At 44.3% G+C, this 16,811-nt stretch overlaps 1 protein-coding gene across 4 annotated transcripts in view; it reads left to right on the top strand.

Moving 5' to 3' along the window:
* The first annotated feature begins 201 nt into the window (after positions 1 to 201).
* TBXAS1 (thromboxane A synthase 1) overlaps positions 202 to 16,811 on the top strand; it is a 163,503-nt gene continuing 146,893 nt past the window's right edge. For 2 of the 4 annotated variants that reach the window (XM_020899413.2, XM_070464992.1), the window contains exon 1: positions 285 to 458. In XM_020899413.2, coding sequence (XP_020755072.1) covers positions 370 to 458 — 89 coding nt within the window. In that variant the 5' untranslated portion in view covers positions 285 to 369. Of the gene's footprint in view, positions 459 to 16,811 lie in introns of all 4 variants that reach the window. The other 2 variants (XM_070464989.1, XM_070464998.1) reach the window with 2 other exon arrangements.

Genomic DNA, 16,811 nt, shown 5'->3' with positions numbered 1-16,811 from the left:
AAGAAGTACTTGTCACGATAGAATTCTATGGTTGTAGCCATTTTCTTTCCCAGCAGACCTTGTGTCAGGTCTGCTGCTGCTTCTTTCCGGGGAAGTTAACATAAATGTTTATTGGCGGTACAGTCATGAAGAAAATTAAGTTGCTGATTCATTGCCTCACAATGAAACCCTTTGCTTTCCCCTCCTCTTCCTTCCTCTTTATAAGGAGGCACTTCTGAGAAAGAGCACACTTCGAGGACCCACATCTTGGGATATTTTCTTGGTTGCCTATGTCTTCTGTCTGCAGACTGTGGAGTTCCTGTAATAGCTGGGGGATCCGCCTTTCTCTTTCCTCTGCAGTATTAACCCCTTTAGGGTCTCTGAGGAACAATGGAAGTCTTAGGGTTCTTCAGGCTGGAAGTGAGTGGCCCCATGGTGACGGTGGCCCTGTCCGTGGTCCTCTTGGCCCTCCTGAAATGGTAAGTGCAGCCAGTATGTCCCAACCACGGTGACATTGTCAGAAATAGCAGTCTCGGAGCCATGCTGGAGACAGGGTGGGGTCTGTGGGAGTGTGTTTTTCTTCCCCTCTAATCTAGAGGGAGTTGAGTATTAACACAGCTTCAGAATTAAAAGCAAACAGCCTGGTTAATCTTTTGCTCTAATGCATGCGATGGAGGTGTCAGGAAAGGCTGGTGATTCAGTGACTGAGAACGCTACACATAATTAAGTTTGAAAGAGAGGGAGAAAGCAACAGATTGGCAAGGTTTGGGCAGAAGTATTTTCTTGCATCCCCATCCTATCTCCCCAGTCTGGATTTACAGAAGATTCAGCCTCTTGGTTCTGATGACGTTAAAAGCAAAAAAAAAATAAAAAGATAAAGGAGCTGTCCGGCGTCATGTTCTGGCAACATGCATGGGAAAGTCACTGCGAAGGGATTTCTGTAGGTTTAAAGATAAAGAGGTGGAACTAATTTCCTCGTTTTCTAATATTTGATAGAAAGGGATGAATGTAGTGTATGCAGTGCCACAAAGTCTGAGACCTGGGAGGATCTCAAATTTAAACTGGAAAGAACTCCCTGTGATCTTGTTAATTCAACAGAAGGTTTTCTGAAGTCTGACTTAATCAGAGACTGGATGTGAGGCCCCACAATATGCTTCATTTATGCATATTCACCTTGTCAGTGAAAGTTATTAAAACTACCCACTCCATCAAAAGCACCTGGATTTAGGCAGCTCTGGTTTTTGAGGGGAAAGTGGTAAAAATAATGGAGAGTTTGAGTTTGAACAGAATTTCAATTTGTTTCTGGTAGTAATAAAGCCTCCTCTCGATTAATAACTGGGAAAGCACTTTGAAAAGCATCAAGCATTATGCAAATGTGAGGTATTATTCTTTTGGAATTTGCATAGCTGAAAATGGAATTCACGTTTGATGTTCTATGATGATGAAATTACTTCTTGGAAATTGGCTCTGAAACCCAGCTTCAGTCCCAGTGCTGTTTTGCTTTCTAACTGGTTTAATTATCTTTTGAACTTTTCTCAGTGTGGCTTATCTTGCCTTGAAACCAGCCACATGCAAACCCAGGAGCAAGTGGTACCCTCCCTCCCCCACCCTGCTCCATCCTTCCATCCATCTCGGTGTGTTTCTGCTCAGAGATGGACTTAGCACAGTGCCTGATGTGTTCTGGGTGCTCAGTAGACATCAACCAGGACCATTAACTATCGTTTAATGTGACCTAAACACAGAGGGAAATAAGTCTTTTGTGCTTCAGGTATATTTAAAAGTTCTCATGAATATGCTTATTAATATTAGTTTCTCATCAATAGTGCACTGACTGTAATTCTCTGTGTGTCCTGTTTGAGGCCCCCATGGTCTCACAGCGTCCACGTTTCTATTGTATACTTCACTTCTGTTTCTGTCTTTATTGGGTCTTTTCAATTTCTGTAGTCTTAATTTCCAGCTCAGTGCCTGGTATGTATAGTATGGCTCCGATAAATGTCTGATGAATGGGTGAGTGAATTGCATACATTAATGTTTGTGCTTGTCCTGGAAAGGGGCATGTGTCCTGAGTGATAAGCTGCTGTAACTTGGTGTTTCTAATCAGCGTAGATCAGAGTCACAGCTAATAACACCATACCATTCAGCAAGGCAGTTGTGCATTTGTAATCTATTCTGGGGCCATGCTAATAACCTGGGTCAAAGACACTGAGATTAGAGAGAGGCATGAAGCAGAGGTGGTGAATAGGAAGCCAAAGCCGACTTCTATTTGTTCTTGCGAAAATATTTACTGATTTGTTCATGTGCGCCAGGCATGGCATGAGACCCTGGTACAAGGTCAGAAAACAAGAGGTCTAGATCAGATGCCCAAAGTGGGGGAGACATGAAGACTGTGGCTGAGCTGGGTGTCTGGGGAGGATGACGCTGAAGAGGAGGAGCCGCAGCCTTGAGGGGCCGTGGATGTGGTTCTTATTATCCTGGGTCTATCCGGGGATCAGCTCAAGGTCACCATCCTTGAGTTCTCAACACTCATTTTCCAGGCAAGACTCCTGAAGTGAAGTGAAAGTCGCTTAGTCGTGTCTGACTCTTTGTGACCCCATGGACTATACAGCCCATGCAATTCTCCAGGCTAGGATCCTGGAGTGGGTAGCCTTTCTCTTCTCCAGGGGATCTTCCCAACCAAGGGATCAAACCCAGATCTCCCTCATTGCAGGCAGATTCTTTACCAGCTGAGCCACAAGGGAAGCCCAAGAATACTGGAGTGGGGAGCCTATCCCTTCTCCGGCAGATCTTCCTGAGCCAGGAATCAAACCGGGGTCACCTGCATTGCAGGCCGGTTCTTTACCAACTGAACTATCAGGGAATCCCCAAGACTCCTGAGCAACAGGCATCAGCTTGAATGAGGCAGGGCCTCCCTCCTGCTTCATTTTCTTGAAAAGATGCACGTGGGAAAGACAAGGGCTCTCAGGGAGAGCCAGGGGTAGAGAGACCCTCAGAGCATCTGCCCCCAAGGAGGTCTTGTGCAGGGTGCAGTTTTGAAGGTTTAAACTCATTAGTCTTTCCTGCTAAGAGTTCCCGCTGCCTCTGGACCAGGAGAAGGTGTGATAAGAGCCTCGATGCTGGGAAGGTAACACGAGGAGGACCGCTTCTTGCCTGCTCCACCAGCCTGGGGGTTCATTCAAGTTAGGGGTGAGGTCCCGTATCTCACTGCAGTTCTGGAAACTTCTGTCCATGACTTGCCTGTTCTGGTGTCTGCTTTAATGCAGACAGGTAAAGTGAAGAAGTACACACGCATCAGCTCAGCACTCGGGATGCAGTCTTGGGTTCTCGTCTCTTTCAGCAATGTCATCCCCCAGACGCTGACTCCATCCTGTGGGCTTGGCAGTTCCGTGAATGGTCACATGCTCCACGCATCCAGGCCCTTGTTCTTGCTGTTCTCATGCTTGGAATTACCTTCCTCTCCTCTTTCCTTGAAGGAGCTCAGGGGCACCTCCCACTGAGTGTTCTGCTTGCCTACGGCACTGACCAGTCCCACTCACTGTGGCTTTCCTTGTTGTTCTCATCTCTGTCCCCCACTCCTCCACAATCCACACATGCAGCTGGTGCCTAATGAATGTTGGCTCTAACCTCCACTGGTATTTTCTTGCTGGCTCTTCCCTTAGGCGTCACAGCTCAATACAAGTATTAATTCTTCCGCCTACATGCATCATCCTTTTCCTATGGCCTTTTCAGTTTGGACCAGCTTGGGGTCCATGTTCTAATTGGACCCCAATAGGTGTGCTGTGTTTGGATCTCCACTCACCTTGCAGAGCAAGACTATGGCATGTACTTAAACATTCATTATGAAGTATATGTACGAATTTAGAAAGCAGGATAGAAAAGAATCAATTTCATTTAAAAAGAGACTAAACTAGGCATAGTATATTTTGATAGTTTTCCCTCAAGTGGTATTTGACACAAATTTTTTTGATGACAGTCACTAAAATTGATAGTTATGAGGCTGAACTGTGTGCACTGGGGTCTAAGGGGATCAGGGCGACTCCACTGGGGATTGGAGATGGAGCTGGGTATGTAGCAAGAAGCCCACGAAGCTCGTGATCAAAACACGTGACAAAACATCTTAAAAACTCATTTTTCTGTATAAAATTGTTTGAAATCCTGACTTTTGGAAGAGATTTATGTCCAAGAAGTAAGTGGTGTGAGTTGAATAGTGCTAGAGGCAATTTTAAGTACAATGTAATTAAACTTTGAAGAGCACCTATGAACTGGCAGCTGTAAGATGATAATCCTCATCTTCCCTGTAAGATGAGGATTTCTTTATTAAGAGAGTGTAAAGTGAAGTGAAAGTGAAAGTCACTCAATTGTATCTGACTCTTTTTGTGACCCCATGGCCTATACAGTCCGTGGAATTCTCCAGGCCAGAATAGTGGAGTAGTTAGCCTTTCCCTTCTCCAGGGGATGGATCTTCCCAACCCAGGGATCAAACCCAGGTCATGTGGGCGGATTCTTTACCAGCTGAGCCACAGGGAAGACCAAGAATACTGGAGTGGGTAGCCTATCCCTTCTCCAGTGGGTCTTCCCAACCCAGGAATTGAACCAGGGTCTCCTGCATTGAAGGCAAATTCTTTACCAACTGAGCTATCAGGGAAGCCCTAAGAAAGAATGTAAGGATTCCCTGTTTAATAATGTGCAAATTCACTTGCCCCATCCATACAGACAGAAAGTAGATTAGTGGTTGTCAGGAGCTGGAGGAGGGGAGATGGGAGTGGTTGTTGGTAGGTGTGGAGTTTCTTTTGGGGGTGATGAAAATGTTCTGAAAGTAGATAACACTAATGGTTACACAACTCAGTGAATATACTAAAACCACTGAATCACATACTTTAAAAGGATGAATTTTATGACATGTGAATTATATTACAATAAAAAATTCATCTGTACAGGGGAAGAAAAAGAAAAGCAAGAGAAAGAATGTAAGGAAATAGCCCAAATATCAATGGTGGTGGTTTAATTGCTGAGTCGTGTATGACTCTTGCGATCCCATGGACTGTAGCCTGTCAGGCTCCTCTGTCCATAGGATTCTCCAGGCAGGAATACTGGAATGGGTTGCCATTTCCTTCACCAGGGGATCTTTCCCACCCAGGAATCAAACCCTCCTGCATTGCATGAAGATTCTTTACTGACTGAGCTATGAGGAATAGTGGTAGGATTGTGGGGTTTTTTCTTCCTTTCCTCTTTCTGCATCTTCCATATTTTTAAAACAAATATCAATTACTGAGCAAAACAACAACAACAAAAAAGGTTTTACTAAATAGAGTAGGGAATTCCTCCTCTGTAGCAATGAAGAGGAAAGCAGTCTTATGCTTTGAACATGGAGGTTTCAAGATATACTCTCGCTATTCCAACAATGGAGTAGAACATACAGGAGAATTTGGAATAATCGGAGAACTTCCTGGCTGATGAAGCAGTGGGAAAAGTAAACTGTGGTTGTTGCAATAAGTGGCTAAACAAGGAAGAGTCATCTTGGGAAGGTGGAAGGGCTCTTAATGCCAAGCTGCATTTAAGTCTGAGGAGCCTGAGACCCAGAGGTATAAACTAAATGGACATTAAAATAGGAAACAGGGTAAGTTAGTGTTCTGATCAAGTCTCATTCTCAGTTCAGTTCAGTTCAGTTGCTCAGTCGCGTCCGACTCTTTGCGACCCCATGGTCTGTAGCACACCAGACTTCCCCGTCCATCACCAATTCCTGCAGCTTGCTCAAACTCATGTCCATCGAGTCAGTGATGCCATCCCAATCATCTCATCTTTTGTCATCCCCTTCTCCTCCCGCCTTCAATATTTCCCAGCATCAGGGTCTTTTCCAATGAGTCAGTTCTTCGCATCAGGTGGCCAAAGTACTGGAGCTTCAGCTTCAGCATCAGTCCTTCCAATGAATATTCAGGACTGATTTCCTTTAGGATCAAGTGGTTTGATTTCCTTGCTGTCCAAGGGACTCTCAAGAGTCTTCCCAGCACCACAGTTCAAAAGCATCAATTCTTCGGCGCTCAGCTTTCTCATTCTAAGTCTCATCCTAAGATCAGGTTAAATTAAATTGTGAATGCTGCTGCCAAGTCACTTCAGTCACGTCCGACTCTGTGCGACCCCATGGACGGCAATCCACCAGGCTCCCCCGTCCCTGGGATTCTCCAGGCAAGAACACTGGAGTGGGTTGCCATGTCCTTCTCCAGTGCATGAAAGTGAAAAGTGAAAGTGAAGTCGCTCAGTCGTGTCCGACTCTTCGTGACCCCATGGACTGCAGCCCACCAGGCTTCTCTGTCCATGGGATTTCCCAGGCAAGAGTACTGGAGTGGGATGCCATTGCCTTCTACGACAATGAAAAGGTCCATCCCTGTCTGTACCTGGAAGTTTCTTTCTCATAGAGCTTGCTTTACGTGTAGAAAAACTAGATTCTAACTCTAGACCTACATCTAATTTCAGACTATATTTAAAAGAAACCACTCGGACTTCCCTGGTGGTTCAGTACTAAGACTCTGAGCTTCCAATGCAGAAGGCCCAGGTTTAATCCCTGATCAGGGAACTAGATCCCATGTGCCACAACTAAGAGTTTGCATGCCGCAACTAAAAATCCTGTGTGCCACAACTAAAGATTTCACTTGCTGCAGCTACAGATCCCACATCCCTCAACTAAGACCTGGCACAGTCAAATAAACATTTAAAAAAGGAAAGAAACCACTGCTCCCAGGGCGCAAGTTGGTTCAATGTATGCAAATCAATAAACGTGATACACCACATTAACAGAATGAAGATACACCACATTAACAGATAATCTACAATTATCTCAATAGATGCAGGAAATGCAGTTGACAAAATCTGACTTCCTTTCCTGTTAAAAACTCTCAACAAATTAGGAAGGAAAGTACCTCAACACAATAAAGGCCATAGTTCAGGACAAACTCACAGCTAACATCATACTCAAGAGTGAGAAGCTGAAAGACTTTTCTCTAAGATCAGGAACAAGACAAGAATGCCCACTTTTGTCATTCAGCATAACGCTAGAAGTCCTAGCAGAGCAATTAGACAAGGAAAGGAAACCATTGATATCTAAATTAGAAAGGAAGAAGTAAAACTATCTGTTTGCAGAACATATGATCTTATACATGCAATATCCTAGACTCTCCCCCACCAAAAACCATTAGAACCAATGAAGGAATTCATTAAAGTTGCAGGACACAAAATCAACATTAAAAAGTCAGTTGCATTTCTACAGACTAACAACAAACTTTCTGAAAAAGAAAGCAATCCCATTTACAATAGCATCAAAGAGAATGAAATACTTAAGGATAACTTTAATCTAGGCAGTAAAAGATCTGTACACTGAAAATTATATGACATTGATGAAAGAAATGGAAAAAGCCACAAAATACATGGAAAAAAATCCCATGTTTATATGTGGGAAGAATTAATATTGTTAAAATATTCATAGTACCCAAAGTGATCTATGGAGTCAATGTAATACCTATCAAAATTCCAATGGCATTTTCCACAGAAATAGGAAAAAAATCTTAAAATTTGCATAGATCCACAAAAGACTGAATTGTAAAGTTACTGTTGAGAAAGAAGAACAAATTTGGAGCCATCACAATTCCTGATTTCAAACTATATTACAGAGATATAGTAGTCAAAACATGTGGTTCTGGAATTAAAAACAGACACATAAGCCAATGGAATAGAATAAAATATCCAGAAACAAACAGTCAACTAATTTTGACAAAGAAGTCAAAAATAGACAATGGGGAAAAGATAGTTTCTTTAATAAATGACATTGGGAAAATTAGATAATCATATTCAAAAGAGTGAAATTGGACACTTATACCATAAATAAAAATAAACCCAAATCAGATTAACAACTTAAATGTAAAACCTACAACTGAAAAACTCTTAGAAGAAAACATAGAGAAAAAGCCCCTTGACATTGGTCTTAGCAATGATTTTTTTGGATATGACACTAAAAGCACAGGCAATGTCATCACAAATAAGGTAGTGGGACTACATCACACTAAAATTGTCTACATAGCAAAGGAAACAATAAACAAAATGAAAGGCCACCCAGTACCTTCTAGATTTACTCCATGACTGCTTCATCTGTTGATGGTCTTGCTTGGGCTGCTGTGCTGAATCTAGCTGGTGAAAAACAAGTTGGAGAAGACCCAAGGGGTCTGCTAAGGGGTCTCCTGCCTGGACACCCTACTCTTCCTCCTTGGCAGTTCCTATGATGCTGAGTGTCCCAGGGCCCAGGAAATACCCTCAGGAGGCAGCTTTTGGGGGCCTCCTTGTAGCTTCATGCATGATTCTTGCTTCTCATCTTCCTGTCTTATTCGTTCAGCCTTTCTGGGTCACCAGCCAGGCACAGGTGGCTTTGGGAAGCAGGAAGGTATTGAGCTGGGTCTTGAGATGCAGGGAAGCACTAGCAGAGAAGAGGAGGGTGGACACTTCAGGTGGGAAGGTGTCAGAAGTGAGGGCAACATCAGACTTTGTAACGTTTGGTGGAACAGACCATTCAGAGTGTGAATAATGGCCACATTTTAGAAATACATTTTAGAGGCCGTGGATAATTTCCGGTGCCCCAGAGCATCATAGAAAAGATGCATGCTGTTTCCTTAATTTTTTGTGCTTTATTTTTTTTGTGCTTCTGTCTAGGATATGATGGGTACTTCGGTTTAATAATTCAGTGATGAGCTTGGAGATAAAATTGAGCCTGCTTATGAAAACTAGGTCTGTGTTTCCTTGAGGACCATTTTCACAGAATATTATTTTTTGTTTTCTCTCTTTTAAATAGTTGTGCACAATATCCCCAGCCTTCTCGCTTTATTGATTTTCCAGAACGAGAAGACGAGGTGTGACTATAAAGTAACGTGACTGATTATTTTAGCATACGCACCAGAACTTATACAGCCAAATGAATTTTATGACCTTCAAAGGCATTTTCCTGATAGGCTGAAACCTTACTGCAGATATGCCATATCAGAAAACACATTCTTAGCACTTTTCTCTGGAAGCGGTCCTCGGTGTGTGAATGCAGTCTTTCGACCACCCTCAAGGCACAAATCATTGTCTTTGTTGAGAACAGATTGATTTTTTCAAAAACAGCCCAAATTTTGGAAACTAGGCAATTAGACTGGGTAATATTATTTTTAATCCCAAGCAAAATGTGATTATAAAATAATAAGGCTTGCTGTCTTTTACCGAGAAGTTTATGAGCCATTTCTGGAAGCCGGGGGATTCTGTTGGGCCATACTCATTGGACATAAGAGTTGCTCTTAGTCAAGCTTAGTTTCACTTTAAAGACAACAGCAGCAATCATCTTAACACTTATGGTCATACATCCTTTTATCTTGTAAGGAATTCAGGCTTCTGGAATTGGTAACACTGACTCTTTGGGCAGAGATGAAAGAAGAAGCTCATTCACTCTATAAACAAAGCAGACCATCTGATTTGTGTTTGTGCCTTACTGAGCTGTTTGCTGCTCCCCCTGGGAGGGCGGTGGTTCTTCCAAAAATAAAACTACTTCAGGGACCCTCCCCTTCACCCCCAAACATCATGATCACAACCAACCAAACAGGCCGCCGTCTGACTTTGAAGGCAAGGGCCTCATCTTCGGGAACCTGAACAGTGTGGCAGGGACTTGTTTCTGCTGGCCAAAATGACACACATCTGTACAAGAAGGCGAGACTTTGGAAAGAGTGGGGATGGAGGCAGGTATCATGCAGCTAATGGATTGGCACTTCGGCAAGGAAGGGCCACCTTGTCCCTGGTTTGCCAGAAATATGTGATGCTGCACAATGTCCCAGGGCCTGGGGGACGGGAGGCACATCAGCTGAGCGGGGCGACCCCCGGAGCCCTGCTGTCTCACAGTCCCTACCCACACCCCACCCCGGACAGAACCTAGAGCTGGGTGACCCTGCAGAGCCATCTTAAAGTCCCAGGTAGTCTTGCAAAGACGTGTTTGCTTGCACCTCCGAAGACGGCAATTCCTGAGCTTGGTCCCAGAAAAAGGATGGCCCCCTCTTTTTTTGGCTCCAAGGTTTCTGGGAAAATGGTGTCAGAGAGTGAAGGCAAGGCCAACCGCTTACCGATAGCGGCTTCAACCGAAATCCTGTTTCCCAAGCTTCGCCCAGACCCCCGGCGAGAGCCAGGGCCGGGCCCCAAACCCCGCAGCTGCCTCTGCCCTCTGAGCCGAGAGGTATGCCAGGATCCTCCCGAATCACCTTCCTCTACACACAATCCGCCCCTTCGCGCCACACTCTGCACATCGCAGTCCCCGCTGCCTGATGCCCTTGCCTCTCTGTTTAAAGGAAATCCAACCCATCTCTCAAACACTTGTCTAAACATCGCCTTCCTGAAGCTCTCCTTAGCCAGGCCAGCCGTCAACAAGCCTGGCTTCCTCTGAATTTCTGTCCCTACCACGGTCTTGGCACTAGCTGTACTATTCCATTGTCTGCGCCTGTGTCCTCCTTCCTGGCCTGATGATAAGGCCCTGAGGGCAGGAGCTGAATCTTGAACCCATGAGTGCCTTTTGTGTAGCAGCTGCTCGGTAAACTTTAATGACCACACGCATGGCACAGCTTCTAAATGATCGCTGTCATGTGTGTGTGGGTGTGTGTGTGAGCACCTGTGTGTGCTCTGATGGATACACTGTGGCACCACGACCTCAACATCTGGCAGAATGCCTCGCACATGGGTCATTGCAATAGTAAATTCCTTCTTTGTTCATACACTCACTGACTGCTGAAGGCTTTCCCGGCTGTGTGCTGGTTCTACCTCATTGCTGGGCTATGGATCACATGCCCATGAACTCAGATAAAGTAATTATCACATTAGAAATAGAGGAGCAAAGCTCTGATGCAGAAGTTGGAGATGGGATAGAAGGCAGGACCCAGCCATTTAGAAGATGAGGTATGTGGGGAGCACAGAACCCCTGCCACGTAGGCAGAGTATCCTGACCACAGCGTGGGGGAGGGGAGGTCCAGCCCCCAGCAGAGGCATCGAAGGACAAACCCTTCATCCTTCACTCTTTTATTAACCGCTAATCCCCATAGTTCAAAGCAACGCTATCTAAACTCTTCACCAGCATCTTTGTTTATATTATTTCCCCATAGGTCCTGTGTTCTATTGTCCAAACAGTGATGTATATTTAAGTAATGATTGATTTATTTTCTCATTTTAATTATTCGAAGACAAGCTGATGGAAACCCTGCCAATGAGAATAGTGATCAATGAGAGAACTGGCATTTGTATACCCAGTTATAATTCTACTCCAAAGCAAAGAAACTTGACATTTTTGTTAACCTGCACAATCTTATTGTCAATAGAGGCACAATTTCCATTGAGGCTCTTCGAAATGTTGAAAATATCTCATGTACCCCCTTCCTGTCTCTACAAATCAATAGGCATCTGGGATCCCTAGGCTGTAAGCATTGTGAAGGATACTCAGCTATACATTTGATGGTTTGAATGCTATCTGTACAGAGAGTGACCGAAATTGGTAGCATCGTCTCATGATATAAGGGATGATAGAAGGAGGTAATTCGGCAGTTCTCAGGAGAAGTATGGCACCATGTGAGTCAGCAAGGCCTTCCTAGTTGAGGGCAGGTACACTTTTCCCCTAGAGGAGCTTGGGTACATCACTCCATCCTTGCCAGATTTTTCGCTGATAAGAGAGGGCTGACCGTCCATGGCTCTCCGAATATGGCAATTTTTTCCACCCAAACCCCCAGGCCAGCTCTCCCTTACCTGGATAGTCAACCCAGTCTTGTTTCCTAAGTGGTCCCTGAACCATTCTTTTCCCTCTATCTGCTCTTCTACTCCTGGAGTTGTGGATTTCAAGAGCATCTGGAAATAAGCACCCATCTTGTTTCCCTGTCTCCTGTCTTGTGCCCCTCAAAATTGTCCTTCACGTCTGCAGCCCAAAGAACAACCAGCCTCTCACCACTGGGGCAGAAAGCCCTCCCATGGCCCTCCCAGCCTGCGGAATTGGTCTCCTAGGCTGGCACAGGAGGCCCTGTCCAACCTGTTCTCATCCACTGCCCCATGGTCACCTCCTCAGCTGCTGCTTTGCTCACTGCTCCCTCCGTTCCTTCCACACACCATGTTGTATGCCATTCATTTCCTCCCCTCTCCTGGGATGCTCTTGATTCCTTCATTCTGGTGAGAGCCCTGCATCCCTGTGATCTTGGTCCCACCATACCTGGTACCTTCTCTCTCTCGAACCACTTTCCTGGCTCCCCTGTTAGAAGGTAAGCAGGCTGGATCTTAAGTGCCCGGCACTGTGCTTGTACATTTCTTTTGGGTAATAGCCACTCAGTTATTTGCTGACAAAGGTGAATTAAGAGGGACAGTATATAGGATTTTGTGTGGCACATGCTTGGCATATATAGACACAAATTCATGTTGTTCTTTGAAGCTATGAATATCCTCATAGAGAATTTCCATTTATTTTTAAATGCATATCACTGCAACCAAGCTGCCACCCTCACTTGTTATATAACAAAATTTCACTGCATTGAACTCTGGATCTCAGTGAAGGATTTCATCTTTATAATTCAGGTGTCACTAGGCTGTGGGTTGAAGTTCATCTCTGTACAGTGTATGAAGGAAGGATTGCTAAACAAAATCTTACTGTAAAGGTGACTTTTGAACCTCTTTAGGAAAATAAACTATCCTCAAGCACTTTCACCGATGTTAGTTCATCAACACTGCTTTTAAAAACACACTAAAAATACTCTGCTCTTGGCTGCCTTTCCCCCATGTATGTAATGTCCCAGAGCTTGGGCTTTGAAATCTGATTGCCTGGGTTCAAGTCTTGGCTAGCTTTGTGATCTTAAGGAAGTTGGTAAGGTCACTGTGTCTCAGATTCCCCCACTGTTAAATAGGAATAATAACAGTGCTCACCTCATAGCATGTTGGAAGGATTATATGAGTAGACTTGGAGCAGTGCCGGGCACAGTTAGTGGTCAGTAAATGTTAGCTATTGTTGCTGCTGTTTAGTTGCTAAGTCGTGTCCGACTCTTTTGCAATCCCATGGACTGTAACCCACCGGGATCCTCTGTCCTTGTAATTCTCCAGGCAAGAATACTGGAGTGGGTTGCCATTCCCTCCTCCAGGGGATCTTCCCAACCCAGGGGTCAAACCTGGATCTCCTGCTTGGCAGGTGGATTCTCTACCACTGGGAAGGTTGATATTAGTCAGCATGTGTTAAATGAATGACCCCAAACTTAGCAAACAGAACACAGGATGATGTGGATTAGCTGTTTGTGTTTACAAAGCACTACTGCAAACTTCAAAGAATTCACTGCCACAATTAGCCAGGTGGCGCTAGTGGTAAAGAACCGCCTGCCAATGCAGGAGACCTAAGAGACACAGGTTCGATCCCTGGGTTGGGAAGATCCCCTGGAGAAGGACATGGCAACCCACTCCAGTATTCTTGCCTGGAGAATCCCATGGACAGGGGAGCCTAGTGGGCTAGAGTCCATAGGGTCGCACAGAGTTGGACATGACTGAAGCAACTTAACACATATGCACACACCCCATTATTAACTGCAGGCTTGTACTCAACAATAATCGTGTGGGTCCTAGGTTATTAATTTTATTTATTTTTTTAAAACACCATTTGGAATTCTCACATGATCTCAAGGACTGCATTGAAGTGAAAAGTAAAGAGGGCTAAAGTTCAACCAAGTGGCCTCATTTTGAATGATCCTGGGCCTATACCATTAGGGAGCTTCTGATCCTGAGCAAGGCAGATGAGGTTTAAAAAATAACTACCGGATTTAGCAGCTAAGAAGTTTTAGGTGATGTTGGAATTGGGGGTGGTGAGAACAGAAACCAGAATGCAGCAGGTTTAGAAGTGATTGGGAAAGAAGGTCGTCAAGGAGGAGGGGGTGCCCTTTCTCTCAAGAAGAAGGTCTGGAACGTCAGCTGCCACTCTGAGCTTCAGCTTCTAGTGGTAAAGCAGAGACAGTCATCCTTTTCCTGTCTTCTTGACAGGAGTAGGAATACTTTGCTAATGGTAACTTTTACATCAACATGTGTTATTACTAGCCTATTGATGCAACCGTTGGTCTCTAAGCTGTAGGCTTCCCTGGTGGCTTAGATGGTAAAGAATCTGCCCTCACTTAGGAGACTAGGGTTTGATCCCTGGGTGGGGAAGATCCCCTGGAGGAGGGAATGGCTGCCCACTCCAGTATTCTCACCTGGAGAATTCCATGGACAGAGAAGCCTGGTGGGCTACAGTCTATAAAGTCACAAAGAGTTGACCTGGCTAACACTTTCACTTATAGGTTTTTAAACTTTTAAAAAAAAATCTGTTTCTTGAAAAGTGCTCTATAAATGAAGCTTTAAACTCAATTTGCTTTTCAGAAAATTTTCAAATTTTCCCATGACAAAATTTACATATCCTCTGATTTGAACAATAACAGCATGATTCTGTTGGTAGCCAAAAAAGTTTATTTGGACTTTTCTGTAACATTTTACTGAAAAACCCAAATGAACTTTTGACCAATACAATACTTTTCATTTGGCCTTTGTTTCACTGGTTGATGCTTGCCTTGTCCTTGGGTTTGAGAACTTGACATGTAAATGATGCATAGCAAATAAATCCTGGTAAGTTCTCACTCTAGTCTCTCTCATACACCAGACCTCTGGTTTTCTGCACACTCTGGTCCAAGACTCTGCCTTCATTTTACCTTTATTATGACACTGGAAATGTATTTCTGCAAGTTCAATTCTCTCCCATCTTAAAGCATACAAGTAAGCCAGCCAACCAACAACCACCTCTTCTTGGACTATGTGTTCTACCCCCACCTCCACTCCATCCCACCCTTCTCTTTCCAGACAAGACCCCACACTCCTCACTTTCTCAATTCCCATTTACCCTCAGCCCTGCAATGGGGCTTCTTCTCCATTGTCCACTGAAAGGATTCTCTCCAAGGCCACCACTAACATATGGTTCCTGAACAAAATTCACATTTCCCAGTCTTTGTCTTTCTTTAGCACTTTGCAGTATTTGACTCTGATATGCTTAGTCCCTTACTCTCTTGAGTTCACAGTAGGAGTCTCAGTTGTATAGTTGTGCAGAAAAGCCTGAGCACCTTAAATACAGTCCAATGACCTCCTTTTACAGATGAGGAAATGAAGGTCAAGAGAAGTTACATAACTGACCTCTATTAGTCAGCCAGTGCTGCAATAGCATTGTGTAACAAACCACCCCAAACCCATTGGCAAACAACATTAATTTTTCTCATGGTCTGGGTGTTGGCTGGGGGAGCTATTTTCCAGGTTGTAGGTGGGATTCATATCTGCTTCACATGGGTTTGTAATGGGGCACAGGCTGAAGAGGATACTTCAGGAAAGTTCTACTTCTGGTAGATCATAGGAGTGCAAGAAACACAAAAGGAGGGAATTCCATGGTTGTCCAGTGGTTAGGACTCTGTGCTTCCAGTGCAGAGGTTCAATCCTTGGTTGGGGAACTAAGATCCGTAAGCCTGTGAGAGATGGCAAAAAAAAAAAATGCTAGAGGAAATAAGCAATGTCTCTTCAGGGCTCAGCCTTAAAGTGGCTGAATGTCACGTCTGCCTGTATTCTTTGGTTAAAGCAAATCACATGCGAAAGTCTAACATGAATGAGGTGAGGAAGAAGACTCCACTGAAGTGGAAGGTATTGATACTTCAGAGTAACAATATTTCCTCTGATGATGTAGAACTTTGATAAAGGCGGGGGACGTGACGAGTTGGGAGGAATGATTCAGTCTACCACATGCCCAAAGATCACCCATGTGGATTCTGACCTCTGACAAAGGAGAAAGAGGACATGTGTGAGCAGACACAACAAAAGAAGAAACAAAGATAAAAACAAACAAAGAGCAAGCAAAACAAAAACGTAAAGCTAATGGAAGTTTGGGTTTTTATTGTAAACGACAACAATGATGTTTTCTGGAAAAAGAACAGACATGGATGGGAGTTTGACAAGACTCCAAGGTGGTGAGTCACAGTAGGTCTTGGCCATGAGGAGCTAGCCCCAGGAGGGCTGAAGCAGGGTCATGCGTCCAGTGCAGGGGCTCAGCTCGGACCTTGACTGAGTCTGGGGGTGAACCCAAGAATTTCTAGCTGAATAAGTGATGGAGATCAGGAACTGACCAATGATGGAGCCACAACTCACCCTGAGAAGGGTAAATATTGATACAGGGATGGGGTGGGGAAGAGTAGCTGCCACATAGAGGATCCAACTTGAGTCTGAAAAAGCAGGATTGAAGGGGAACATTTCTGAAGTACTCTGGAAGCCTGAAAGCTGAAAGTCTGCTGTGTTCACTATACCCTGAACTGTAACAACCAGGGGACATCCTTGTAGATTGTGAGCTCCATTGTTTGGGACAAATTCATTGTTTTATACTTGGCAATACATTTATGTAAGACGTTATGCCAAGACATGGCTACAGCTGGAAACATAAACAGCTCCAGAATTACTATAAATATTCTCGTGGATGCTGGGGCCCTACTGAGTTATTAAAGAAAAAAAAATGTTTTAGGATGATCACTTGCCCTTCCAGAAAATTTCCCATGGTGCTGGCTAGAGGCTGAAAGGAGAAAGCGTGTGTCTCAGCATCACAAGGCCTGTGAGACAAGGTGAACTGAACCTGGACTCTGAAAGATCAAAAGAGCCATGCTCTTCCCGGTCACACATTTTTGCATGTTCTCCTCTAGGAAGTTATTGGTGAGTCTCAACAGGGAGGTGCTCTTGCAATCCAAAATCAGCCATCAATTTCATTTCCTTTTTTTCCTATAAAAAGG

This window comes from Odocoileus virginianus, chromosome 1, assembly GCF_023699985.2.
Source record: "Odocoileus virginianus isolate 20LAN1187 ecotype Illinois chromosome 1, Ovbor_1.2, whole genome shotgun sequence".
In the NCBI taxonomy this organism is placed as follows: domain Eukaryota; kingdom Metazoa; phylum Chordata; class Mammalia; order Artiodactyla; family Cervidae; genus Odocoileus; species Odocoileus virginianus.
Note: the sequence above shows the minus strand (reverse complement) of the source record. Positions and strands in the feature narration are given on the sequence as shown.